The sequence below is a fragment of the Agelaius phoeniceus genome, chromosome 9, assembly GCF_051311805.1.
Source record: "Agelaius phoeniceus isolate bAgePho1 chromosome 9, bAgePho1.hap1, whole genome shotgun sequence".
NCBI classification, from domain to species: Eukaryota; Metazoa; Chordata; class Aves; order Passeriformes; family Icteridae; genus Agelaius; species Agelaius phoeniceus.
The window spans coordinates 25,016,283-25,043,806 of NC_135273.1; the positions used below are offsets into that span (position 1 = coordinate 25,016,283).

At 39.0% G+C, this 27,524-nt stretch overlaps 1 protein-coding gene across 1 annotated transcript in view; it reads right to left on the minus strand.

Moving 5' to 3' along the window:
* The window catches only part of LOC129123220 (rap1 GTPase-GDP dissociation stimulator 1-like), a 31,032-nt gene extending 8,201 nt beyond the window's left edge, over window positions 1–22,831 (minus strand). The window contains 9 exon segments of the mRNA XM_054637483.2: window positions 1,600–1,734; window positions 5,806–5,949; window positions 6,671–6,796; window positions 7,955–8,083; window positions 9,656–9,781; window positions 9,914–10,036; window positions 10,892–11,002; window positions 22,618–22,669; window positions 22,672–22,831. Coding sequence (XP_054493458.2) covers window positions 1,600–1,734; window positions 5,806–5,949; window positions 6,671–6,796; window positions 7,955–8,083; window positions 9,656–9,781; window positions 9,914–10,036; window positions 10,892–11,002; window positions 22,618–22,669; window positions 22,672–22,758 — 1,033 coding nt within the window. The 5' untranslated portion in view covers window positions 22,759–22,831.
* Between the last annotated feature and the right edge of the window lie 4,693 nt (window positions 22,832–27,524).

Sequence of the window (27,524 nt, forward strand, 5' to 3'; positions counted from 1 at the left end):
AATGACTTCTTAATTTTTTATAAGCATCTGTTATCTTTTAAGATCAATGCTTGAACTGAAGAGTTTTCTATGTCTATTTCCAAGTGTTCACCCATATTTAATTCATGTCTATGGATTTGCACTCAGTGTCTCTCATTTTTCTTTTTCAGGTAGCAGATTATATTGTTCAAAGGGATAGAGTTTGTGTTTCTAGAAGTGCTTTTGTTAGAGAATACGTAACAGATATTACAGATAAATTACAGATATTTTTATGAATTGATAATGAAAAGTATATTGTAGGAATAGCATTTTAAGTGTCCACACACTTGGAAACATCTAAAATGGTTTGTAATAATAACTTGAACAGAAGAGATAATCAAAATGGTGTATATTGGTGTAGCCAGATTTCTTCTCGCAGAGAAAAGCAAGGCAATCTTCCCAAGAATATTTCTGAGATTCACATTCTCTGAGCCTCAGGGAAAGGAAAAACAATTCTTATGTCATTTGCTGTGCCTGTATTTGTGCAAATGTAGAATGCAATATGGAGATTGTTTACCCAAAGTGATGGTGTTTTGTTTCCTTGGCCTATCGGGGCCAAGTGTGTGTGTGTATGTTGGGCCTGTTGGTCAGCAGACACAAGATGCTGTGCAGTGGAGTGCAGTTGAGTGCTTGGCAGATTCAGTTTAGATGTAATCTAATATAGTATAGAATAATATAGCATAATAAAGTAATTAATTAGCCTTCTGATAAGATGGAGTCAGATCATCATTCTCTCCCTGCATCACTCTCGGGGGTGAAAATACCCACTATATATTGGTATTTTACAACTGAGTTGAGCTTTTTAAAATCCACTTCAAAGAACATTAAGATTTACTAATTGTGTGTAAATGAATATTAGCTTTATAGAAGAGAAAGTTAGACATCCTTACCAGTTGTCTCCACCCCATTCTCTGTATTTTAAGCTAGGAATCCTGTTCTGATTTTTGTCTTGAGCTGCTGTGTGCTATTAATATGAAAGTACTTCAGCAGCTGGTAATGAGATTACACTTTATGATATTTAAACTCTTTATGTAGATGGGGAATTGTGGTGGTGTTCACAGGGGTCCCAGGAAAAGGGAAGAGGTAAGGATCTGACTCCATGTTTCACAAGGCTGGTTTGTTATTTTATGATATATATATTATATTAAAACTATACTAAAATAATAGAAGAAATTATTTAATCAGAAGGCTTGCAAAGAATAGAAGTGGAATGGAATGATAACAAAAGCTTGTGACTCAGAGTCTGAGCCAGCTGTGATTGGCCATTAGTTAGAAACAGCCACATGAGACCAATCCCAGATGCACCTGTTGCATTCCACAGCAGCAGATAATCATTGGTTACATGTTGTTCCTGAGGCCTCTCGGCTTCTCAGGAGAAAAAATCCGAAGGAAAGGATTTTTCATAAAATGTGTCTATGGCAAGGAATTCCTGGTGAATTATTCAAATATATGTTTTTGCAGGGGAGGGGGGAAAGGTTGATTGCCCCTCAAACCACAAGGGCCTGGCCCAGATGATGGCACAGGGCTGCAGGGATGCCTGTGTGTACAGAGGATGGCAGTAGGGCGAGTCCAGCTGCGCACCTGGAACAGCGAGGCTCTGCAGGGCGCTGAGCGCAGCCTGTTGGACTGAGGTGTCCCCGCTCCGCACGTGCTTCTCCAGCAGGTCCAGCAGCTGGTGGATCACCCCCAGCTGGAACAGCCGCAGGCAGTTCCCATCTGGAGAGAGGCAGAACCAAGCAGGTGAGAGAGGTAAGAAACAATGATGCAAATTCAGTCTTTGCCTTGACTGTTTTCATGTCTTGCTAAGATTCAAGACTATGGCTTTTGCATTGTTTATTGCAACCTTCAGCTGTTTAGAGAGAAGTGAGCATCAGCTACCTGTAAACTGATGCTGACACAGACTCCAGTGGAGCTTAGCTTGAGAGAGCTTTCAAGGGACAATCACAATTTGTCAAAATCAAAACTATAGGTTCCCCAGTCCCTTTTTTTTTCCCTCAGTGCTGCTGCATTTTCTACTATACGTGTAGAATACCAGTGGCATTTTCCATTTCTCACCAGGACAGTTTTAATGCTTCTTTAATTTTGCTATTCTACTGGTTTAACACTATTGTGAAACCAGGGATCTTACCCACCAATGGTAAATCTGATTACTAGTTCTGTACTGCTGTTATTTGTTTTTCATGAGATAAGTTGTCATTAATGACTCCTTGAAAGAATTAGAGCTAGATTTTTCTTGCCTCTTGAGAAACCTATTTTCTGAAATGAGAAGTCTATTTGTTTTGCACTCACATGAAGCTCAGAAAATGAGTTGACCTGGAGAGATCTGGTTTATTAAATCCCAGTGAAAGAGCAGATTTGTACATTCCAAAAAAATGACCACTTTTGCCCAGCAATGCTCTGCAGTATTTTGTCATTGCGTGTCTGGATCTCTCCTCTTGTCTTTGAGGTGGCAGCTTTGTTTTCAGAGCCTCTTCAGCTCACCTTATTAGGAAATGAGAAGGTTCTGCCAAAGAGCAAAAGGAAGCCCTCTATGCTACAGATTGCATCCTTTCTGAAGGAAGTCTTTTGAAGATGCCATTTGGAAAATAACTTTATTTTGCTTTATGCAGTTTTTTATGCCTCAAGAGAAGTATATGCCTGACACACATGAACATGTCCTTATTGTGTGCTTTTACCTTGTGAAAGCTGTATTTTAAAAATGGCAAAACAGTGTGAACACTAAATAGAAAGACATATTCACCTGGAATAAAGAGTTATCTGTGGAACTGTACACACCACATGCAAATACATGGTCTGGCCAAAAGTAGCTCTAGTACTTTGCTGCAGTAATAAGCAGATGGGACTCAGTTTCTTCATGCAGAAAAGCCAAATGTTACAGCTCATTTTGGTACAGTTTTCAAGAGCTCATGTCTAACTCTAATTGGTTCATGACTTTCTTTCCCCTCAATTAATTAGTTAGAAAATGCCTGTGTGTGTATGTGTAAGACTCTCTCTTTACCCAGGTGTTTACATATTTTCTTTGTGGATTCTCATGGGACAGACTCCTTGTTTTTTGCAGGTGCAAATGGTTCTCTTACCAGAATAGTTAGTTTTGCTAACAGCTTCACATTCCTCCAATTCTTTCTTATGGGAGCTTAGAGGCTTAGCTGATAATTCAGCAGAGCAAGGCCTGATTTTATAAGGCCTTTCTTTTGTAATTTCTCTACCTGTATGCAACAGTACTTCTCATGGTTCTAACTGAATTTACAGACTGAGGTGTACAGACTTCTAATTTTTGTATGTATAGCATGTTAAAAGGGCCTCAGTAGTTTTAACACTTTTGATGGTTTGGATGTTATTTCCACCTCAAATTCATAGACATTTCTGTTGTCTTTTGAATGAGTGCCTATTATTTTTTTCATCTCTTAACATTTCACTTAGTAGCCTGCTTTTCCTCTGTATTCTTATATATGTTAGATCAGAATTTTGACAAATGCTTGTAAAGCATAGTTGGATATTTTCATGAGAGAACTGTCAGTCTGTGAAATAGTTAGGATTCTACTCACACAGAAATCTTTTGATACCATTTTATGCATACATTCTGATGGGTTTGCTTGTCATTCTTCAAGTGTTCTCTTGCCTATTCTAATCTTTGGAGATCAGAGTATATGAGGAAAATTGCCCAGTCCTCTTTAAAAGCAGGTTCCATAGAAATAGGTCACCTCTTTTGGTCAGATAAAATTCTACAGGGGAAATATTTTCATCTCCATATAGACTAACCTTAATTGAACTTAATTTCTCTCCTCCCCCACCTCTCAAACTGAAGAATGTCAGAACATTTTTTTTTCCCCTCATGTAGTAAAGTGCAAATAGGCAGAGCCTATTAGTGGTTACCTTGCTTTGATTGTCACAGAACTCCAAATTGCTTTTTTCTCCTATGGAGTTTTTGCTTGGATAGTAGCAGAACGTTCAATTTAATGGCTCATAGTTAAAGTCTGATAGGAACAGCCACTTTTCATAGCTGCAAAAGCTGTCTGTCATCTTTTTCACTGCCTGGAAGTCATTTGATGCTGAGAACAGATTTCCATAGGATTTTTTTTTCTCTCAGATTAAAAACTGTGCATACATCAGTGGCACACACTGAGGCATGAGAGGGGTTATTCACTTCTTCCACATGAAACATCTCATGCTGTTGTGGGGAAGATGGGGGGAGAAGAGTGAGTGACAAAGCAAGCCATTGAGCTGAGTAAATTGAAATAGCCAGTTCAAGGCACTGGGGGCACTTGTGTGGCCTTTGGAGAGCCCTGATGCACAATGGCTGATTCAGAGCAAGGTTATGAGGCAAGGAAGAAAGGGACTCCAGAAAGGTTGTGAGGTGGAAGTGAAGAGATGTGTGGGTGATAGGTTGCTTTAAAAAAAAACAAAACAAAACAACATTCAGATGTGAGGGATATTTTTCTAATAATTAAGGACCTATTAATGCAGAAAGTTGAGCAATTTTGTTAATTGAGTTTGAAGCCAATACAGTAGCTATCAGTGAGATAGGACAGGAAGTGTGGGGTGGGGGCATATCTTTGGCTGACTGATAGAGCACAGCATGCTTTCCAGGAGTCTGCTCAGAAGAATATCTCTTTCTCTCTGCAGAGTATAAAGGCTCATTGCTTTTTATAATAGGAATTGAAAGATAAAATGGCTTATCTTGAGATTTCTTCCCATCTCAATGTCTGAGTAACCCTCCCTTCCTAAAAGTGATTTAAAATGTAAAACAGCAGTAACTCTGGGGATTTTTTTGTTTGGGCTTTTTGTTTGTTTGGGGGTTTTTCTGTGTGTTTTTGGTGGTTTTTTGGTGTGTGTGGTTTTTTTTTTTTTTTTTGGCATCTGTTTGGTTTTTTATTTCTAACAAATATATTTGCCATTAAGTATTTCTAGAGTCTCCTCTCTAATACAGTGTGGCTCAGAAAAAAAAAATTGCAAAGGCTTGCATACTTGATCACCCTTTTTTTTACAATTATGCCCCCCACATTATTTTAGTATCAGTAGCATCTGTAACTTAAAAGTATGCAAGTCTCTAGTCTGCAGAACAGAAAGTAACTATTTCAGAACCAGGGAGTAGTGAAATCTGATAGTGTTGGTTTCTCTGCACTCACAAACAGTAGCTTTGCATCTTTGAAGGGTAGAGAATAACCAACCTTACCATCTCTTTTGTAAAATAAGCAATAAGCCTTGCCCAGTCTTGGTACCTGCAAGTGTCTAGATGTGGTGCAAGTATCTGTGTTCTAAGAGATGATGCCACAGCCCTTAGCCCTTAGCAAAATAGAGAATATCTCATATCTGATTATAATTAACCCCCAAACTGAACTGTTCTATCAGTCAGTGATGACTGTTCTATCAGTCAGTGATGACTTAGTTTGATGTTAAGGTTAATAACTGAAGTCCTTTATATTGTTGATTGCTTTGGGGTGGAGGGTGGTGGCATGCAGTCTAAGTGGCCAGTTCTTGATATTTTTTTTTTTAATTCATATTGCCCAAAATACAGGATAGCAGTAATATAAACTTACTATAAAGCAGTAACTTAATATAAAGTAAGTAACTTAATATAAAGTTACTGCTAGGCACAAGCACTGGGCTATAGGCTATAGAAATGAAAAGTGTCATGCCTGAGAAGAATTCCTGCAAGGATGATAAAAGGGATTGTGAATAGGTCTCTGTTTAAATAAAAGAAACCAACAGAAATGGAAACTCTTCTGCTAAAGAGACTTTTGGATGTTGATTCTTTATGTACCTGGCCTGTAATATTCCCCTTTTTACCTCCAAGGAGCAGAGAGACAATGAGATCTGATGCAGCCTTCACAATGCATGTATCTTCAGCCTGGGAACTGCCTTGGAGCCTCAGCAGGATCTCAGACAGCACCTCTGGCACACCTGCATCCACCAACTGCACTTTCAGAGCATCTGTAGAGGTCACAGTAAAAGCACATTAAAAGCTGCTTATCTCTTTGTGGAAGCATTTCAAGCAAGAAAGCTACGTCCTTGAACTTTAGCCAGTTGTTTTTCAGGTGCAGTCACTGTTACGGTTTTGTTTGTAACAGCTTTCTGGAGCTAGGATGACACTGAGGCAGAATGAGCAAAGGTTTCTGCATTGGTCTTTGACATATCCTGTGTTGCCAGTCATGAACTTGCATGTTTTTAAAATCTGTGCCAGATATCTAGATATTTTTAGTGGAGCAGTGTCAGTGCTTGTTGCACTGCTGCTAAGATTATCCATCTTCACAGAGTCACAGAATATTCTGAGCTGGAAGAGATCCACAAGGAGCAGCGAGTCCAACAGTTATGTAAGTGGCCCAAACAGGGATTGAACTGGTACCCGGTTGTTCTGATCTTTAAAATGAAAAAAATCATCTGTGTTGCTGCTTTCCTCTTAGCCACCATGGAGAGTAAGTGTGAATCTGCTGTCTTTTGGATGTACTGAAATGCAGTGGAATGGTTCTCTCTCCTTCCTTTCTTTGTTTTCTCACGTGTTTGGGCCAGGTTCTCGCGTGTTCTTGGGGCTTATTTCTCCTGAAAGCATTGCTGGTTCTGTTAGCAGGATCCCATGGCAAACTTGGAACCCAGAGCTTAAACCATTACAATACCCAGTCTCCCCCTGTTCCACCCAGACCAAAAGAAGCCTTACCATTTTCTGCAAGTGCTTGCAGGACTTCAAAGACAATTTCTAACCTCTCATGGCTCTCTGCTCTCCTCAGCTGTTTCACCAGTTGTTCTGCAACTTTTGTCATGCTTAGAGCTTCCTTGGCTGAATCTGTGTATGTGATAAAGTCAGGATTTTGAATTTTTATTTGATTAAATGTTTAAAGATATCTCCCTATGATCTGAAGTGATTAGACACTGTCTTTGAAGGCTTTTTCTGTTTCTGTAGACTCTTGTTTCTTTGGACAGCACAGAGACAGCAAAACTCTATCCCTTCTCCCCCAAAGTTCTTTAACTCTTTCTCTGTAATTTCTGTAGACCTCACAGGTGTCAAATTAATCCTGGCTAAATTTCACTGACTCGTAGAAGTCCATCTGTAGTATGATTATTTAATATAACAATTGGCACATGTCAGTTTGCTGTAGCAGTATATTTTTTGTCTTGATTAGGTGCTTCTAGTCTTGCTGCCATCCTAAGCATCTGCAAGATGTATGTTAGCAAAGCTTGCCACTCTTTGACATAAAATACATTTCAATTAAATATGGTACTAAAAAGTATAACAGATATAACAAAGAACAGACTCTAAAGAGAACTCTATTATAAGAACAGACTTCTTTAGAGAATGTGACAGTGTGATATCCTGTCCCCTTCCCTGCATATCCCCCTAAATGCAGGAAGCAGTAGATGAAATTTTAGCCAGACCATATATAGAGAGTAGTAATAACTTTGTACTTGGTCTTTTTCTTCCATTACCACTCACAACTTGTGTAAAGTAGGGCAAATATATTTTAAATTAGTGGAGATGCTTTTGCTTTGAAAATTGTGTAAATGAAAATGGAAGGTGTTTTAGTAAGGTATAGAAACTTAATTATTAAATAGAAATTAAATTTTAATAAACAAGCTTTAAATCTGAAGTAGTTGAAAACTGTCAATTTATCATGTGAAGTTATGCCATCTCTTCATTTGGGGTCAAAAGCTGGCTGTTAAACTTAATTGTTTTGATGTAGTATAAGTGATTGCTGATACTCCATAAAAGAAATAACTCCATAGTTATTTCTCCAATCCAGATACTGTGGCCAGTTCCTGATTAGACATCAGCAGTGTTTTAAAAACAAAGCACAAACACCAGCCCTACCCCATCCCAGAAACAAAGCAGGAAACAAACAAACCCACAAAGCTGTGGGCATGGAAAGGCAGTGACAGTGTGGAGATATTTTGCTCTAAGATGCAGAAACCTAAAAAAAAAAACTTTAAAAAAGACCTTACTTACCAAGGTCTGCCAGATTGTACAAGGCCAATAGAGCAACGTGGACAAGTGGTTCACTCTCTGCATAGTCAGTTAATATTCGGACCAGTGATGGGATCACTCCAACCTTCACCAGCTCTTCCTGAAGGCTGCCTGGTCAATGGAGCAAAGGTGTTAGAGGTGGTTAAATCAGGAACTGATGAAATCAGTGGAAAGGTTCCAACTGAGATGCTTAGCACCAAGGTACTCTGGTTCTTTCTCACACTGTTAGAACTTGTAAAGCTTTTGGTGGTGACTCCAGGCTAATATGAGTGTGGAGGAAATGCAAGTTTGGGACAGGTTTTGCTAAACCTCCTGGTTTGACTTTGACTTAAGGTATCAAGCCACTGTCTCCATCCACATGTGCTTGTTGAGGAAAACCCTGATAACTGTTTTCTTTCTGTTTGCAGTTTGTTTTGTAGTGAATGAAAGCTTAATATCTGAAGATTTTGAGGGTGCTGAGAATTGTAAGATGCAAAGTTGGTCAGTGATGGTTGCTTAACAGCACAATGGCACTGCTTTTGCAGCAGTGTCTTGCTGAGAGCTGGGCTGCTGCTTGGGTGACAGAGTGCATGGCAGACACCAGGAAGGCTCTGGTGCTATTGTAGTACAGGCAGTTGGAATTCAAACAGGGAATTGGTGAAGTTAATTTTTCTTCTCTTTGATGCATTTATTACTGTGTTAGCAATAGGATTTATTAAAGCATGTCACAGTTGTCTTGGCAAATCTGTGCTGAGTCTGTGCTCTGCCAGAAGGGAAGCAGATGTGCAGGATGGCCATATGCTGCAGCAGTGCTGTGTACAGGAGTTACATGAGCTGGGAATGTAACTTTAGGGAACAGTTTTTTTAAACTATTGTGTAATTCTCTGACAAATACATGTAACTCGCAGGGAGCTTAGTGGAATCTATACCAGGTACCTATCATGCTTGGATTTCATAAGAACAGTGAAGGAGGCAAACCCACAAATTTCTAAGTTGTGCAGATCCACACTAGAAGGATTAGAGAAGATAGGTTGAAGGCAGAGATATGAGATACTGGGTGAAAATTTCCATGTTACTTTCAGTATACAGTAAATATTTTGGGCAGTCTGGGAGTTAAAGGTAAAAAAAATCTTAAACTGTTTGGGGCAAGTAAATGAAAATTGTTCAACTTTTGAGTCCAGCTAGTAAGCTGGTATCCAGGGAAATTGGAGCACCAAGATCTCCTGTGTGCAAGCAGTGGTTCTCAGAGAAGGCTGTTCCTTGCATAGATAAATATCTCAGTGTGTTAGGAAAAGAGAGATTAAAAAAATACTTTTTAAACAAGTGCTTTGCTTTTTAGATGTTCTTATTACTTTGGAAGAAGACCAAGCTATTCAGGATTTGGACCCAAGGCAACTCTGCAAAATTGGTTAAGATATGTGTGATGCTCTGCTCCTCTTGTGGTTTCAAAGTAGTTCTGACAGAGATGTGCCACTTGAAGTCAAAAATGTAGGGGGGAATCCCAGAGTTCAGGCAGTGCTTGGGGTGCATTCAGCCCGGTGTCTGTGAGCTCTGTGAATTGCATACCTAACTGAAGGCTGAGGTGCATGATATGCTCAGGACTCATTAAGTTATTATGAGTTCCAGGTTGCAATGCCTTTTAAAATAAAGCCCTTTAAAATAATACCTTAGGGGCAGGGAAGAGCAGATTCAGAGGATACCTACGGTTATCGTAGCAGATACGGCCAATGGCCCTCCCGGCGTGCAGCAGCATTTCTTGGTCTGTGCTCTCCAGCAAAGGTATCAGTGCTAGAACCAAATCTGCTTCAATACATGGTATCTTCATTTCCTCTGTGTAGATAAGAGAGGGAATGAAACAATTGCAATAGCAACAGCTGGTAGCTGTGAAACAAAGTTCAAGAGTGAAAAGATGAAGCTGATGTGCTGTAAGATGCCTTGCAGTAATATTTGAGCATGACTTACCATTTTTGGCTATCTCTGAGAGCATGTGGGCTGCTTTCACTGCACATCGTGGATTGCCCTTCAGGATTTTTGCCAAAGTTGGGAAGATCCCACTCGCTCTGAGTAGGTGGAAGGACCTCTGCTCTGCAGTGATAAGAGTGTTAGCAGTACCTGCAGTAGGATTGCAGCTGTTTTATTCACATGTTTCTTTGTTTCCTAGAGTTCTGAGTGGGTATCTGTGGGATCCAAGCTTCCAATTTAACAAGGTCCTTAAAGGCTGTCTGAGTCTGAATGTATGGGCACAGTCATCTGCTTCAATTGCAGCAAGTGTGGTTCCAGCTGATTACTCTGCTTCATGCTGAATTGAAGCAGGGGGTGGCCAGGCAAAGAAGAAAACAGTTTCATCTTCTCTGACTATAAAAGGATGCCTGCATAAGGCATGGGAAGTCAGGGATTAAGATGCTATTCCTGAGGCATGGCCTAGCAATTAATTCTGTAGGTAGGCACAATATCTTTTATTAGACTAGCAATTAGAACAGACAATTCCCTTAGCCTTTTTTCATCAAAAATATGGCCAGCTGGCTTGAAGATAGTAAATCACCATCTGCCAGGAGACTCAAATAAATGCAGGTTGATGTCATTTTAGGAGAATGTGCAAAGGCTTAAGGGACTCTTGTATAAGTAGACTAGAAACTACTTTTAAAATGCCTGACCTGATAGGGTCACCCTAAATTAATCCTAGGAGTTGGTAATAAATAGAATATTAAACCTGGAACTTCTCTGGAGCTTTTGGTATTTTAGTGGCCAGAAACTTTATCTGGTCACAGGTAATTTTGTGAGTTTTATACAGAGAGAAAAGAAAGCAACACAGCCTGAGGACAGCTATAGTTCCAGCAGCAATCACTTCTTGAAATAGAGATTATCACAATAAACAAAACCTGCCATGAATTCTTTTGAATTGTGCAAATGGTTAATTGGTGATCCAGAGTGATACTTAACTATCTTCAGTAATAGCCAGGAGAATCCCATTCAAACTTTCAAGGATCTGATCTTCAGCTTCTGTGTCATCTCCACAAAGCCCAAGGTATTCCAGGTGCTTATTCAGGGTTTCTAAACAGAATGGGATAGAAAACTTTGGTGAGCCAGCATGGAAAATATTGAGTTCTTTGTGGTAGTTCTTTTCAGTACTAATGTCTTAATATAAAATAATTTTCTGAAGGTTCAAGATCTAAATATGCTCATTTATTCCAAGAGCATGAGGTCAAAGGTGGGGTCACTTCTCAGCACACTGCTCTTGTGCAGGCATAAACATGCAGGGATAAATTCTATCTGGAAACAGAAATTAACAGATAATAACTGTGGCAGAGTTTGAGGTGGGGAGGAGAGAGGAGTGATTACATGACCCACATCAGGCCTGTAATTTCTAAATACCTGTTTATCATAAAGAAAATACTTGCAACTCTACAATTTACTGTGGCAGTGGCCAGTAGCAGCCCCTGAAAGGATGCAAGAAACAGATGGGCTAAAATACTTCTCCCTTTGTTTCTGGCAACTTTGGCCTTTAGAAACATACTTAGTATTTACACCAATATATATCTAATACATGTTGATCAACTTTTATTTGTATTTTTTTTTCCCTATATAAATGAATTCATAATTTTAATCTCCACATCACACAGTTTTACTGTTCTAAGAGGAAGATAGTTCCCTTTGTTTTAAAATATTTACCAAAAAGGTCAAAGTTAATGGCCTTTGAGTTGCTGTCATAAGAGAAAGGAATTATCCTTCACTATTAGCTCTTCCATGTCTGTCATAATCAGATGGATTTTGATTATTGTCCTCCTTTGTAATTCCTCTGTCAATATGCTTAGTATTTACAGAAAATCTGCTATTTCTAGGTCATTTATGAATATATTGAATTGCACAGGTTCCACCAAAGGTAACCTCTAATAATTTTGCCTTTCTATTGTAAATTCAGCCTTTATTCAGCTCTCCAGACTTCATCAGATAATCATCTCTCATATCCCAAGATAACTTAGCTAAAGGTTATTGAAAGGTTTGTAGAAATTGAAATGCATTAACAGTATCTCCTTTATTGACCTTCTTACTGGCTCCTTAAAAATATGTTCAGAGACAGGTTGAAACAGGTAGTGGAGGTGAACCTCCACACAAGTCAGAGAGACTAACCTTTTTCATCATGTCTGTGTTTAGCATCTCTGTGCTTTACTATAATCCTACAATTGACTTGTGCAGAGATCAGACTTCTGCATGTTAATTTCCCACATTCCTTGCAACTGTTTTTGTAAACACATCCCATTCTTACTGCTTCCAACTTTATTAATGCTGTTGTTGATCTCAGTGCTGTTCTGCATGTCACAGTTAATGATGTAATCAATCATCTTTTAATCTCTAATAAACTCTCTAGTATCAGAACCAATTCTGACAGTTGGTTACCATTTATTTTATTGTTTTGTCAGGAATTTTCTGTCCTTTTAATATGAAGATTCCTCCATCTGCTTTCTAAAACAAAAAGACCTAAAGTGGCTGCAATTAATGTAAGAAATATTGCTGGAAATCTGATGTCTTAAGCAGTTAATCTTTAGGATATAATGTAGAATGTTACCAAAACTGTAGTAAAATAGCATTTCTGCTTTACAAATGGTTTCATTGAAAATGCTGGCTCATGAATCATGCCTCAGAAATTATTTTATGAGGATTAATAATTGATCACTTATTTTTGTTAGGTGAACTCACTATATTCTCTGTCCCTAATGTATCTATTAATTAATGTGAGATTTTTTTAAATGAAAACACACAAATTCAGTGCATACAGGAATTTACCTCTGAGGAACAAAAGTGTCCTGAGCTGTTTTGAAAAGAGGATGAGGTAAAGGGAGTTGAAGTAGAACAAAATTAAAAGCTGTTACTGCCTATTAGGAAGAAAAATTATTTAGCTTAAAAAATTAAAAGCATGTACTTAAAAACAGATTAAAGAAGCTGCCATCTCCAGAAAAATAGCTGAATTCATCAGGTCCAGTTCTCTTGCCAAAATTTGCTGAATAAATAATTTTGTGTAAATGAAGTACAGTAGAATGCAGCTTTTTTACACAAAAACAGAAAAAAACCCAAACCACCTGAGCCACCTGACAGTTGAATCAGGTTTGATCTTAAAGATCTAGTGGGAGTGGGCAGAAGGCTACAGCTGCTGGTTGAGCAACATGAAATAAATTAGAAGCCTGTGAGATTGAATTATCTACTGAATTCTGCTATCATCTTATCAAGACCCAGAGTGTGTTGGCATTTGACTTCTAGTACTGTGCTCTCTAATTAGAGCAATAGTGATGTTTGCAAATAGATTGCTAAAATATTTCTAATGAGGATCTATAAAGCTATGGAAAGGCAGGATTTCTTAAGATGGAGGAGGTTGTTTTACAAATAACAGGGGACAGTCTATACTGGTCAGTACAGTGGTAACTAGAAATCTGGATGCTTTGTCATTTCTCCAGAAAACAGATAGTAGAATAGCACCATATGCATGATGACAAAGTCCTTGTACAACACCCCTCTGGTTTTGGTCTTTGGTATTTTGAAATGAGTAGTATGAGTGGTGGCTGACTGAGCAGTTACTTCTAAAAGCCTCACAGAAAGCAGCATTTAGCTATAAGAGTATTAAAATACTGAACCTTTTTCTCAGGGACTCAGAATTTTATCATGCTTGTTATTCATAAAAACTTGATTAGCATAACTAGCTTGGGACTGGTTCCTCAATACTTCTTGTGTTTAAGGCCATGCTTCTGCAGGGGCAGTGAAGCAGACACTTAAGATAGTTATTTATGTGAAAAAGCAGTACAACATATACAGATTGTGACTAAAACTGACCAGAAAAGGGAATTTATTTCTGCTTTGTGAAAAATTCTGGGGTGCTGACATCTTGTTTCATCCCATGCTGGAATAGCTTGTTGGCACAGTGGAGCTAGAGGCAAACCAGAAGGGTTTGTTTCAGGTTTTTGCAGCAGTGGTTCTTGGCCAGCCGGGCTGCGTGGCGGGGAGCCAGGCTGGAAGGGTGCCAGCCAGGCCAGCCAGCTGCTCACACAGCAGGGACTGCCCGCCCCCCTGGCCTCTGAGGAGGCTTTGAGCAGAATAAACATCTTCTGAAGGAATACTATTCGTTCTCTTGAATCAGCATTTTTGCTAGAATATCACTCATCAGCTTTAGTGATTCACCGTAGAAGAGAGGGAAATGGGCACTCATTGCCTGCAGGGCCTGAGTTTAGAAATCTCTTGAGACTGAGGTACAAAAGGCCTTTTTCTTGAGCTGAAGGCATAGATTATTAATTCACACATAAATCTGTACATAAGATACTGAGTAAGAGACAGAGGAACTGGGCTTTTGCTGTGGGAGTTGGCTTTTGACCATGCTAATGAGAGCAGAGACAATAGTGCAGAAAATGTTCTGTAGCACAGCAGCTTCATGAGGCTTCTGGAGTGGGGAAAGAGCCATGAGGAGTGAGCTCTTTGGATCCCTTGAACCACTGCTGTGTCAATTCTCAGTGCTAGTTTTTCACCTGTAAAGTCCTCAGGGAGTGAGAGAATCCCATACATCTCCCTCTTTCAGCAACTGGTTTTGTCCCTTCTAAAGCAGCAATGGCTTCTGATTTTTTTTTCTTTTTATAGCTGCTCCCATGTGTAGAAATGATTTTCTCTTTTTTTTTTTCTAGAGGAAGTATAGATTCTATACTTGAATATAAATGCTTCTCATGGTATTACTTATTGTTATTTGGGTCTTGAGCAGTGTGAGGTCAGTATAAGCCAATTTGAGGGCTTGAAAGAACTTAATCCAGTCAAATGCCTTGTGTTTTGCTGCCTCATCCTTCAGTAATTTCACATACTGAACTTATTCTTCTGTCACTTAGTATATTTTAAAAGGTTCTTCCATGGATTATTATAATCAGCATTATTCAAAGCAGAAAAACAAGATAATGTGTTTTTCCAGAGTATAAAGATGAGGTAGTTACAATAGAGGTCTATTTAGCTTTGTGTAATGTCTCTGGTAATAGATGATTAAAGAACAGTAAAAGCAGACACTATGTATCCTTTCCCAGGTATGCTTTCTTAACTTAGTCATCAATTCCACAGGGATCTTCTTTGGTGGAAGTTTCATGTTGTTTAATTGCACTTAAATTCATTAAAGTATTGATGTTAAATTTGTTTGTAATTTAGCTTGCAGAACATGGACTAGAGATAAGTGCCACAAAATAACTTGGATTGAGAGAGAAAATAACTCTTTTTTTTTTTTCTTGTTTAAATTGTCATCTCTTGAATATAGTTTTTGGTAAATTTATTGTATCACCAGGGCAGGAAACCTAAGTCTCTATTTTGAGGTATCCTGTGTAACAGCTGAGGGATGAAGGTTAGGGCTGAGAAACTCCTAGAGTTCTGCAGCTCAAGAATAGCTAAAAAGCCTAAGATGTAGCCTGAAGAAACTAAAATTTCAACTCATAATACTGCAAAATAGCTGATAGGTCTGTCTAGCAATATAATTAAAACAAAGCAAAAGTAATAGTTGACCGACATTCATGTTAGGGTGGCAGCCTGCAAAATCATGTAGCTGCAAGTCTCCATCTTCTCACAGCATTTTTTTAATGCTCTTGCCTGAAATGGATAAAATAATTCCTGGTTTGTTGTGGCAGGTCCTAAATGAACCTATGGTAATAAATGTACCTGTGTGCTGAGTAGAAGTATTACTGTATAGTAGTCAAAATAAAGCTCCAGGTCTCCTTGCCTGGGAATATGATATTAAATTTGTTTCATATGAGACATAAAGGTGTAAACTGGGGATGGAGAAGTCCAGGAGGGCTGGTGAGTGTATGTGTGTTCAGAGCAAATAAGGCCTGTAAGGTCAAGCACATTGCTGCTGGCTGTGAGTGCTGCAGCTCCATGATTGCAGCATTTTGCTGTAACCAAGGGTAGCAAAAGCTGCTGCTTTTGATTTTGTTACCAGGGAGGGGAGGGGAAAGATGCAATTCAATCCAAGGCAAGATTTTTTTTTTTTTTAATTTCTCCAGTGGTGAATTATTGTATTTCATCTCTAGAAAGTCATGCAACTGTTTTGGGACTGGGCTGACTTACATTCTTTCTAATAGAGATATCTTATCTTGGTACATGAAGTAGAGTACTGGAGGAACAGATCCTCCATCTCTTCAGGCTTTCAAACCCATGGCAAGGAAATTGTCCTATAAATCAGATAAGCTATTATCTATGTCTCCATGGAAAGCCACTTATGGCCATGTTAAAAGATACATTTTGTGTCTTTGTCACTGCACTCAGGGGTGATAAGATGTAGGAGAAAAATCACGAGATTAAACAGGACCTGGGGAGAGAATTTGAAACTAATATCCTGAGGATGAAAGGGATATAATTATGAACAACTCCTGACCTGGCTGGTTTTTAACTCTTGTTCCTCTGCATTCTTCAGCAACTCTCTTCAAGGAGGAAAGGAGTAGGAATGTATGAGTATAGCTTTTCCTAGGAAGCTGGAGCCCTGTCATTACCTGGGAATTGAAATACCTCCTTCCATCTACTTTCAGAATCTGAAAAGGCCCATATTTTCCCCAATATTCTTTTCTTCTGGTCTAGACCATAGGTAATTTTTCTCAATGTTAATGGCAAAATACTTAAGTGTGCACTAAAAATACCTCTTGCCTAGAACTGGAAAACAGGGGAAAGCCCACTGTGTTGTCCCCAAAATCTGACCTTTGCTCATTGCTTTTGCAGCCTTTCTGGACTGCATTGGCCCATCCTGAGCTCTTTAAAATATTCAAAGCCTATGATCCTGTGGGCTGGATCTTTGAATGTTTTACTATTCAAAGAACATGAGAAAGCAGCAGATTTTAAAGGAGATTTTCACTGTTTAGCCTGAGCCATAGGTGGAATGGCTGATGAAGACAGGAATTTAAGCCTGACTGGCTAGTGCTTGCTGTAATGTTCTCTATTAATCACGAGGATTTAAAAAACTTTCTATAATCCATGTCTAAAATTCTCTTAATTGCCACAAATCAGGTAGGACAGCCACAAAAGCTCTCTTTGATGTGGTGTCCTGCATGGCTTTTTTTTTTAAATTTGAAAACGAGGTAAAGAAATCACTTAGCAGTAAAGTAGAAAAAGAAACTGAGATGGACAGAAGAAGTTTTCAGAAAACTAGTTGAGAAATGCAGACTCAGAAGCCCTGGTAAAAGGAGATACTGATATTCTTGTGGTAACCAAATTGATAGATTGTTGTGGTGAGAAAAAAATGGCAATTGATTGTGAAATTGAGATTGTTTGGGAGGTGGGAAGCAACTTATCTTTTTATTATTTTTAGCTTTATTCTTGGGTAATTGAATTCCACCGAGGAGGTAGTGCAGTAAAAAGTGTGTGTGGGGAAAGCAGATCCTCTTGGCTTGTGGCTGATGTTATGCCCTGTGGAGTCAACAAGAAAAATGGCTGCAAAACCCTGACTGAAAGCAGATAAGAGGAAAAATATGATAACCTAAAACAGGCCAGTGAGATAAGTCAAAATAAAGCCAGCCCAGTGCAGTCAGGGAGAACACGTGTGCCAAAGAGCATGAAAAGCTGCTTAATTGTATTCCATTAAACTTGTTCCTTTTCTGAGGGATGGAGAATAGGGGTAAAATTCACTTCAGTGTAAAGGTATCACAATGTTGTAAACTTGTGTACCAGTATGTGCCTTTTTACCTGCCTGATAATTTAACTGACTTAGTGCTTAGGGGATAGGTCTGTTGGACATAGCCCAGCTTCATAGGCTAATGCTGAGCCTGAGCTCCCAGATACTGCAATTTATTGTGCAAGATAAGGAAATTGTAGATCCAAAGGCTGGAAGTCATGCTTGCAGGAATAGCCACAAGTGTGCTGTGGTCAAAAGCAATGAGTACAGCACCATCAGCACAATTTGTGTTTGGGTAATATTTTCAGTTAGGCTTTTTTTTTAATAAACAAGGGGTCAGCAAAACTTGATGGTTTAAATCAAAGTTCAGCTTCTTTCACAGTTGTTTGGTTCCAGGAGGTGCTGATTTCATCACGTATTGTGAAAGAGGAGTAAATTGTCAGTGCAGCAAAGCTATATGTGAACAGATAAGCAATCAGATAAATTGTGACAGCTGGGGATAAATTGGATTCATTCATGGAAATGAATGAAATTTCTGTCTTGCTTACTGGAGATCTAGCTTTCTGCATTTGTTGAGTGATGTTGGTCTCTAAAGATACCTTTGATCATGCAGTTAATATACATGTTAAGTTTTGCAGCGTACAGTGAATTAAAGGAACCCTTCCCTATGGTTATCATGTGTGTATGGGAAGTGGGCCATAGTCTCAGCCAAATAACATTCAGTCTAATTTTCCTGGCTCCCTAAATTTAGCTTGAAGAGCTGTCAGTGGAGAAAAAAACCAATTAGACTCCATGGCAGAGAAAACACTAATTTCCTTTGGCTGACAACTCCTACAAGGGGCTTTTTGGCCAAGCAAAAGAACAGCTGTGAAAAAGCAGAAGCCTTTTTGCTGCTGTGAAAGCATCAGGCCAGCCCTCAGCTCTGCCTGCTAAACAATCTCCTGGGAGTGGAGGTGGATGTTGGACACGGCTGGCAGAGCAAGGAGGCCCCACCAGGGAGCCAGGGGCAGGAGACCTATGAGGAGGGATGGCAAATAACAAAGCAAATGCAATTATTGGCCTTTTGTGCCTTGACTCCACCTAAACAGGCACAGCACAAAGGTTCCACTGTCCAGATTAAGATTCTTGAACTTCTAGGGTTTAATTAATGATGGCTTCTCTGCAAGTAAAGTCATAGGCCTGAGCATTTGTTCTGCTTGTGTGTGACAAATGTTGTTTAAAGAGCTACAGTACAAAGATACATTGTAGGCCTGGAAAGGGCATTCATTTCTCTTTTGCTTCTCTGGTACAATGCCAAAAAAGTGTATTTTGTCTGCAACTTGTCCTCTACCTGCACCTGTCTTGTTCTTGCTAATTGCTTGTATGACTCCAGTCAAGATCTGGAAAAAGCCATTGAGAGAGGAAGATTTTGTTCCTGAAATGTTGAAGATAAGGGTATTGCATGACCTATGGAGTGAGGTACCTTATTAATCACAGAGATCTCCAGAATAAAGTGGACAGTAGTGGGAATTTGCCTAAATTCTGTTAAATGTAAAATTTTTTTGTGGCACTGTCTGAAATTTTGTAGTGCTGAGTATTATGATTTTGATCCTGACATGTGCATTTGACCTATTTTATAATGAGAGAGATGTGAAGAGGGTCCTTGGAAGACAGGATTGAAGTTGGTTGCATAATGGACGTGTCAGGAATATCTTTTCTTGCTTAGTGGGTGTGTGTGTTTGGATATTTTTATGCAGTATAAGAGACTTTGTACCATAAAAAAAGATCATTCTCAGTTCTGACACACATTTTAAAAGCTATGGCCTTATGAGCTCTGTGGTGCTTAATGCAAGTAACACACTGCTGTAAGTTGTGACCTACCATTTAGAGCTCTGCTCCAAACCCAAGTTGCTCAGCAGCATCTGCTTACTTGTGCATCCCTTTTTCAATACCTATAAAGTGTTACTTTTATGCTTGTTTCCAGCAGAGCAAGAAGGATCAGATTTTAGGTATGCAGGTGGACACAGATGCCTTAGCATCTTTAAAAATTGCCTCAGCAATTTTGAAAATTCGATTTTTTTTTTTTCTTCCTCCTGACTAATTTCTTGTTTGTTTTAACTTAATGATGTTGACCTGGTTACTTTTGCTGTGTGAGTAGGTTTGGTGTTGCCTGGGCATTGAAGGTTGCAATAAGATTTTCCTGGATAAATTCATCTTTATGTAATGCTGTGCAAGCTTCTTTGACATTACCCAGAACTATCTGGTTCAAAAATCTTGGCAGGTTTCTCTCAATTTTACTTGTCTGGAAGAAATGCTTGCAATCATTAGAAATTATCTAAATAATTTTATTAATATCAAAATTATTGAAGTGGGTGGGAGGGGCTTTTCAGAAAAAGAAACATTTAATAAGGGGTAGGAGGGACTGTCTCTGAGCAAGTCCTAAGATTCTTTTGCTGTGCTGAGCTTGTCTTGGCTGAATTTCTTTGTGGCTAGATTTCTTCCAATTGTTCTTCTGTTTTTGCACATAAAAGTTAAAGAATGATAAAATTATTTAGATAAAATACTTTTGGGATGTTAGATTCAACATCTGCATTAAACAGCACTGATTCCAAATACTTCTGATATTTCTAATAGTCTTAAAATATTCTCTAATTCGTAATGTGGGGTAATTTCTTTTAAATGGATATTTGTTTTTCTTGTCTGGAATTGGTGTTTTTGAAGGAGTTTCTACAGATCTTTCAGTGAAGCTGAGCTGCTTTTATTCCCAAATGTTTTTAGACTTGACAGGATATAGTTTTGTACTCTTAACTACAAAAGACCATAGCAAAGTCCCCATTCCAGTTTATAAACAGCAATATACTGTCACTGTCCTTCCCTGGACCGGGCCCTCAGTGAAGTACTTTTTCTGTATAGATTTAATTTAAATTGTATCTCCATTAGAAAACAGCTCCCCTTGAAAATTTGATTTTGATATTAGAATAGTGAAAAGATAATTTAGCTCTTTCCAAGCAGCACTGTATTTTACTTACTTAATTTAGGTTTTTTTTACACATGTGGAGAGATCCCAAAGCACAAGAATGATAAGTTTAGGCAAATGGATATTAAGCTACTTGGATTGCAACAGAGCGAGAAGACAGGGATTGTTTTTTCTTTTTTTTTTCCAGATTGTTGGAGACTGTGATACAAACAAGTCCTTAGAAACAGAAAAGATGGACATGTACCAGGTATGAGCCTTCAGACACAATCTCATCCTTCCTCAAGTGTAAGAGCTTTGTTTTACAAAGCACCTCAGAAATGAGGCTGAGAGCCTTTGAGGAGTTGGTTCAAAACTGCTTTTGGGACCCTGTCCCCCCTCTTGCAGCCTGTGCAGGTCAGGATGGCTTTATTGCCTTTGCTGCAGTCTATTTCTAGTTCTAAAGAAGAGTAGCTGAATTTTCATTTGGTTCTAGACAGCAATAAATTTCCTGACTCTGATTTATTTAAGCGCATCTGATACAATGCTTTAAAATCAAGAAGGAAAAGCAACTTGTATTAAAAGCAGCAGCTGTGGGATTTCCCTATGGTATTGATGTATTATGGGTTTATAATGCTGTTGAAGCAAATGGCAAGGTGCTGGGGAATGCTGAAAACTGCACACACAAGGAATTTGTAATATTTTCCAGGCTGGCTTTTAGTATTTTTAGCTGTAAGGAAGGTAACATATCCTACATCTAAAAATTATCTGAATTGTTTTATGGTTTTAAAGGAATGAATGGTTTTGGGTTTTTTTTTTAAAGTTTGACAAACCTGTACCTAGAAGTGTGTGGGTTTCTGTTTGTCATTTCTGATTATCCTGCCCAGAGTTTTGTACTTGGGCAGCAGAAACAGTGCTGTGTGAGTAAAATCAGGCTGGAAAGAGCAGGAACAAAAGTGGGCATAAAAACTTTGAGCCACAACCAGCAAATAGATCAAAAGGATAAACCTTCTGAGCAGAACATTGAGAAAGTAGGACAGGTACACATAAATGATGTAGGAGTAGAAGAAACAATCCACTAAGTTCAGCTGTCTCCACCTGAATTGCAATAGGAAGTCAGTCCTATAGAAATTACCTGTACAGTAGAGGTAGTTTAGCCAGAAGCAATACCTGTCTAATACTAGTTTAGTCCACTTATGTTTTGTGTCCATCTCTCTGACTGTCTAAAGTGCTTTTAAGTTAAATTTTGACCTGCTTTTTTTATCCGTGTCCCAAAACTACTGAAATGTTTAACCTTACTTGAATAATCATTTAATTGACTAGGAAGGTAATTACTGTAAATGGCATCTCAGTTGTCATACTGCTCTTAGAGAGAGATTATTTCACCCTTAAACATATTGAGTATTACTAAGATTAGTTCTGCTGATGTCATGAGATCCAACTGTGACGTGAGTTCATCACATGAATGAAAGTGGAAGGCTGAGCCCTTTGATCCAGTTAGGCAATACCTTGGAATGATCTGGAAACAAATGGAAATTCAAGTCTCAAAGGTATATTTTAAATCCAGTATGAAAGATATTCCTTTCACATGGAAAGGTCAGAGCTAAGGGCTTGTACTCCAGCTTTCCCTGTGCTGAGGGTTGAGTCATAAATAATTGTATTCAAAGTCTGGACCACCTCAATGCAGCTCCAGTCCTTCCAGTAGTGCTTGGCAATGTGCAGCACCTATGCAGAGGCACATGTGAGCATATTTGCTTTGATGGATGTTGTACTGTCAATAGAGAGGAATGAATTTCAGCTTGCTTTCAAATGCTTAAATTTCATAAGAACTCATCATTTTCCAGTGCTTTAAGTTCCCTTTTCATTGCCATTCTTATAATTTACTAGTTTTCTTTAAACCAGCCTTAATTTTCATGTGACTTTAAGTGTTAAGTATTATTTGAAATAGAAGACACAAGAATTTTAGGTCACCTATAGTATTGCATTTATCATAGAACTACACCTGTATATTTAAACGAGCTTAAATTAGTTTTCTATTTCTGTCACATACATCTGCAATTTGTAGATGAGAGAAAATTAAGCACAGACTAGAGATGGTATCTATCTATAGTTAACAAGAGCTTTACTTACCCATAAAAGCTGTATCTCTCCAGAATGGGGACAATAAAGAACAGCTGATCTGTACTGTGAGTCTGTGTCCTTTACAGCTACCACGCTGTGAGTAAGGGGGAATATTTTATAGCTTTCAAGCTGATGAGCAGCCCACAGCATGCTCACTCTTTCCTCCTCCTGCCTTTTTCTGTGACCCTGCTCTTCAAATGCATCTAATACTCCATAATTACTTAATCCTCCGCCACTACTTTTGTTTCCAGTTCTTAGATGTCATTAACAGAAATGGAAACATAGTAATTATCACACTGGGAGAGACACTTTCAGATCTCCAAAACAGTTTTTAGTGAATTTCCTTTTGCCGTCACTCAGAAGAGTGATTATTGAATCTAATAAGGGACAGAGCTCCAAGAGAAACTAGATTAGGATTGGCATCTACTTGCAGACAGATTTAAGAGTGTTCCTAAAAGCTGATTCTAAAGTCTAGCCAAATTTTATCCACACCTGGGCCTCACCTGGCAGGTGCTAAGTGCTTGAGAAATGGTCTAAGCCCTTTACACTCATCTTTCAAGTCTGTGACTAAAATATAAAAGAGGATTTTTTTTCCTGTAAAGGAACCTTTAGAGTCTGAAGGTACCATCTCTGGTTTACTTTTTTTGATCAAGTAGAATGCTTTTTGAAATGTTCTCAGTTATTATTTTGTAATGGTTATTTAAAAAACATGGCTTTTCCAAAAAAATGGTTATCAAAAAATTGCTGGGTTTGAAGCAATAGTTTGAACATAATGGTTTGAAAAATAAGAGAGTTGTTTTTTTTCTTCCTGTTGCCTTTCCAATCCCACTTTAGGGGAGCTGAGTCTCTAATAAATAAGAGCCAGTTATAGGACAGCTTACGAAGCATGTGCTGTGTTCTATTTGGGATGCATTACAACCCCCTAGTGTTGCTGCAGCCTGAGCTGGAGGAAATGCTGTCTGCCAGCTAATACTATTTAAAGATTGTTCCAGTAAGCAGATTGAGCTTCCCAGTGTGGTGCTGCTTGGTGGGGGCTGTGTGGTGCAGTCTGTGGTTGTAACACTGGCTCCAAGTCTGTAGCGACCTAAAACTTCACTGCACCATGGAATTATAATCACTGTGGTGATTATAACGCTGGAGGGAGTTTCATTTGCTGACTCTTAAAAAGCAATCTGATAATGAGTTTGGAGCCTGAGGATCCTGTGAAGGAGGTGGAGATGTTTTACTGATGCTCTTGCTCGATAATTAAAAAGCCAGTCCCTTTGGCTGGCCTTACGGAGAGGGAGGATGAGCTGAATTCTTTCTGGCATAATTTGTTTTTTCCAATTGAAACGACTTGTCCTGCAAAGTTGCAGGAAAATACAAGTCCTAAGGTAAAGATTGTTACCTTACATCCTGTAATGGGGAAAATTCTTGTGTGTATTGCATTATGTTTGCATGGTCACATCCAGGAAAAAAATGCTTTTTACAGGTGATGGAGAAGTAGAGCATGTATGCTTCACTGTTTAAAAGGGACCAAGATCAGTCATGGATGAAGCTGCATGTCACAAAATGATGAGACCCTCCTGCTGGTTCAGAGATTGACAAGATGAGCTGGTTCTTGTTGGCTTTTGGGTATCAAAGGTACCACTGTTTATTGAGGTCAGAGTGCAGGCTGAGGCTTAGGTAGGAGTGCCACATGCTGCCAGCATGGCCAGAGGTTGGGATATTTCTGAAATGCAAGCAAGGAGGGTAAATGTTAACGTTTTATTGGCAGAGCTGATAAAATGTGAAGCCCCAAAACAGACAAGAACCAGAGAGGATGAGTAGGTGGTGGTACTGCAGCATTAGGCATGCCAGACACATTCATCCTCCATAGAGGCCAGTTCCAGTGTGTTCTGAAGTCAATAGGAATTTTTTCAAAGAAGCTGGATATGCAGAAAGTGGTAATCATGAAAAAAAATTTAACAGTTTTCCTAGGTAAAAGACTGAAGACAACAAAGGAAACAAAATGAGGTATATAGTAAATGGGTGAAGACAAGTAAGAAATTACATCAGATAAACACATCTTCAGTGTCGTTCATCATCTTGCTGCAGTGAATACTAATGGGGGAACAGAGGTTCATAACACTGCACAAAGCACTGACAAGCAGCCAGGTATGGAAATCCTGTGCCAAATGAACTGTGATTTTATATGCAAACTAATCTGTTTCAAAGATTGACAAAATAAGATGGTTTGGGAATCCAAATTTATAGAACAGCACTGTCAAGCTAAAATGCTCTTTCTGTTTGCATATAATCCTGGAAATCTGTTGTAAGAGACACTGCACAAGGTTCTTACCATCATGAGGTACTGACTGAGCTGGGTGCTGTACAAATGCACAGGGAGCAATTTTTGCACTGGAAAAGTTTACACTAAACTGGAAAATCAAAAGATATCTCATCAGTAACTTAGTAGAGGGTCAGTGACAGAGGGAGTGAGAGGAACTTGCAGTGTCCCTGCTCCTCAGGTGAGGAAGAAGCTCAGTTCTGGTGAAGCATTAAGTGGTCAGCACTGCTGAGAGGGACAATGTGCTCAGGTCTAAGGCAGGCCCTGTGCCTCTACAGCTTCTGAGGTAAAGCTGGGCTCCACTTGGGGGTCCTGAGCTGTATTTATGCCTCCTCTTGGAGGCACATGCCAGGACTGATAGGCAGGCAGAAATGATTTTCTCTGCAGATACCAATGAAAAACCTTCCTTTCCACAAAAGAAATTATCTAGAATAAATGGATGAGTCTTTCTTCCTTTCTTAGTTGACGGATTGCTTTAAGTTAATCTAATATTCTGCTGTGTGATGTATCTCTCATCTGCAGTTTAATTTGCTGCTTTAATTTTTTACAAGGTGGAAATGTGATTCATTTGATAGTGGCTTCAAGTAAACTGTCCTCTTCCCAGGAGAAAAAAAAAGTGGACGGTGTGTATCTGTGTTGATTCGAGCAGTAAAATACCAGAAAAAGACTTATTGGAAAGGAATTTCTGCACTGGGGAAGATAATCTGATTTATATAGCACTGTTTATCTTCTCTGCCTTTGAATACTAGTGAAAGGGTATTTTGGTCTGGTTCACAGGTCTGGTAGATGCAGTTATTTTGGGAAACATCAAAAGATTTTTAGAAAAGGAACTATCATTTTACTTGCTCAGCACGAAACTTCTGTAACTGTGATGAAAATAAACCTAACAGAACAGAAGGGAGAGTGGAGGAGTTAGAGCAGAGGGTGAGCATATCTGAGAGGAGAAGCAAGCTGGAGCCTGTGGTCGTGCTTCAGTGAACTGCTTTGGGGAAAGAACTGGGAATAGGCTGATCTACAGCAGCACATTAGGATGCACAGCAAGTGCCATCCTTTTCATGGGGACACCTCACCACACAGGGAGCAGTGCCCAACATCCCAGCACTCCAAAAGATGGGACTGCAGCTCCCTGCATGCTGCTCCAGCTGTGTGCAGGGCATCAGAGATTTATTGCTCTCTGCAATTCAGATTTCTCTGAAGTACTTTGATGGGGAATCCATGTTAGCAAATACCATTATTGAGTTTAGAGGTACATGTCTGATTTATTATGAAAATCGTTATATATTCTTATAGGTAAAAACATGTAATTACACCTACCAGAGTTCTGTCCAAGATTTCCTGAAAAGAAGCACACATCTCTATTGTGCACTGGATTTACTCTGCATGTTCTTGTCCATGTTGGATTTGATCTGAGCATGCTGTTTCTCTTGTATTTCTTGGTGTTTTATATTTCTCTTGTAACTCCAGGCCTGAGTTGGCTGCAGATATCACCAAATCCAGGACAAATTGCCACTATGAACATGTAGCACTCTGGTCCCTACGTACTCACTGGAGACAGGATTTATGCATATCCAGGGACCATGTTTGGAGTTCTGGCAGTTTGGTCAGGATTTTTTAAATGGGATATACCTAATGGTCATATTCCCGAATGGAACATTTCCTGATGGTGAAAAAAGACTTATTGAACAAGTGTATGAATTGCTACTGTCACTCTTTCACTTTGACTGGCTTAGCTTGGTATTCCTAATTAATTAAATCAGTAACATTTATAGTGACACTGACTTCAGGTGTCCTTTTCTGTACATCCATAAAGTATCCTGCAAATCTATTTATTTTTCAATAGTTCTGTCTGTCTCTGCTCTCCCCTACTGTAATTTTTATGCACCAGTTCTTGCTTTCTGTTTTGTTTGGTGCTGGTACACTAAAAATATACGTACACTCACAGATTTTTATGCTTTTTAGTACAGAATAAAAATACTAAATGGAAATCATCAGAGGCCTGTCAGCCTGAGTATCTTCAGCTGAAGAAAAAATTACCACCATATCCTGCCTTTCCCTTGACTCACATTTCAAAGAAGCTTATCTGGAGATCCTTGTACTGGTCAGAGACTTGATGAAATTGAAGTCTGTGATTTTAGGAACCAGAAAGAAGCTACCCTTTATAAGAAAAGGGGGAAGGTAGAAAAGATGTCATTTCAGTCCTCATTATGAAGAGATGCTTCTGGAAAGCAAGAAAGGACTAACAGGAATAGATGTGATAATTTATGATCCTGGCAGAATTTAGATTTAGTCTGGAAGCTTGCATGTGAAGATTCAAGTTGTTAGTAAGGCTGCAATGCTCTGGTTTCTACTCTGTGTGAGTCACTTTTATGAGTCCCACATGCTAATGTTTCTCAGAGTTTTCAAAACACTATTCTTAATTTTGTTTGGTGCTGGAACAGTGTCATGGAAGGTCAGGTTAGCTCCAAGGCATGAGCACCATTAATCTCAGGAGGATGGCCAAATCACTCTGTGCTGAGGAATAAGAGTTCTGTGTGCAATGGATTTGGATTGACTACCCTTCACTTCTGCAACATTTTAAGGGGTGCTGTTGGGACAAGTGGTTTCTGTG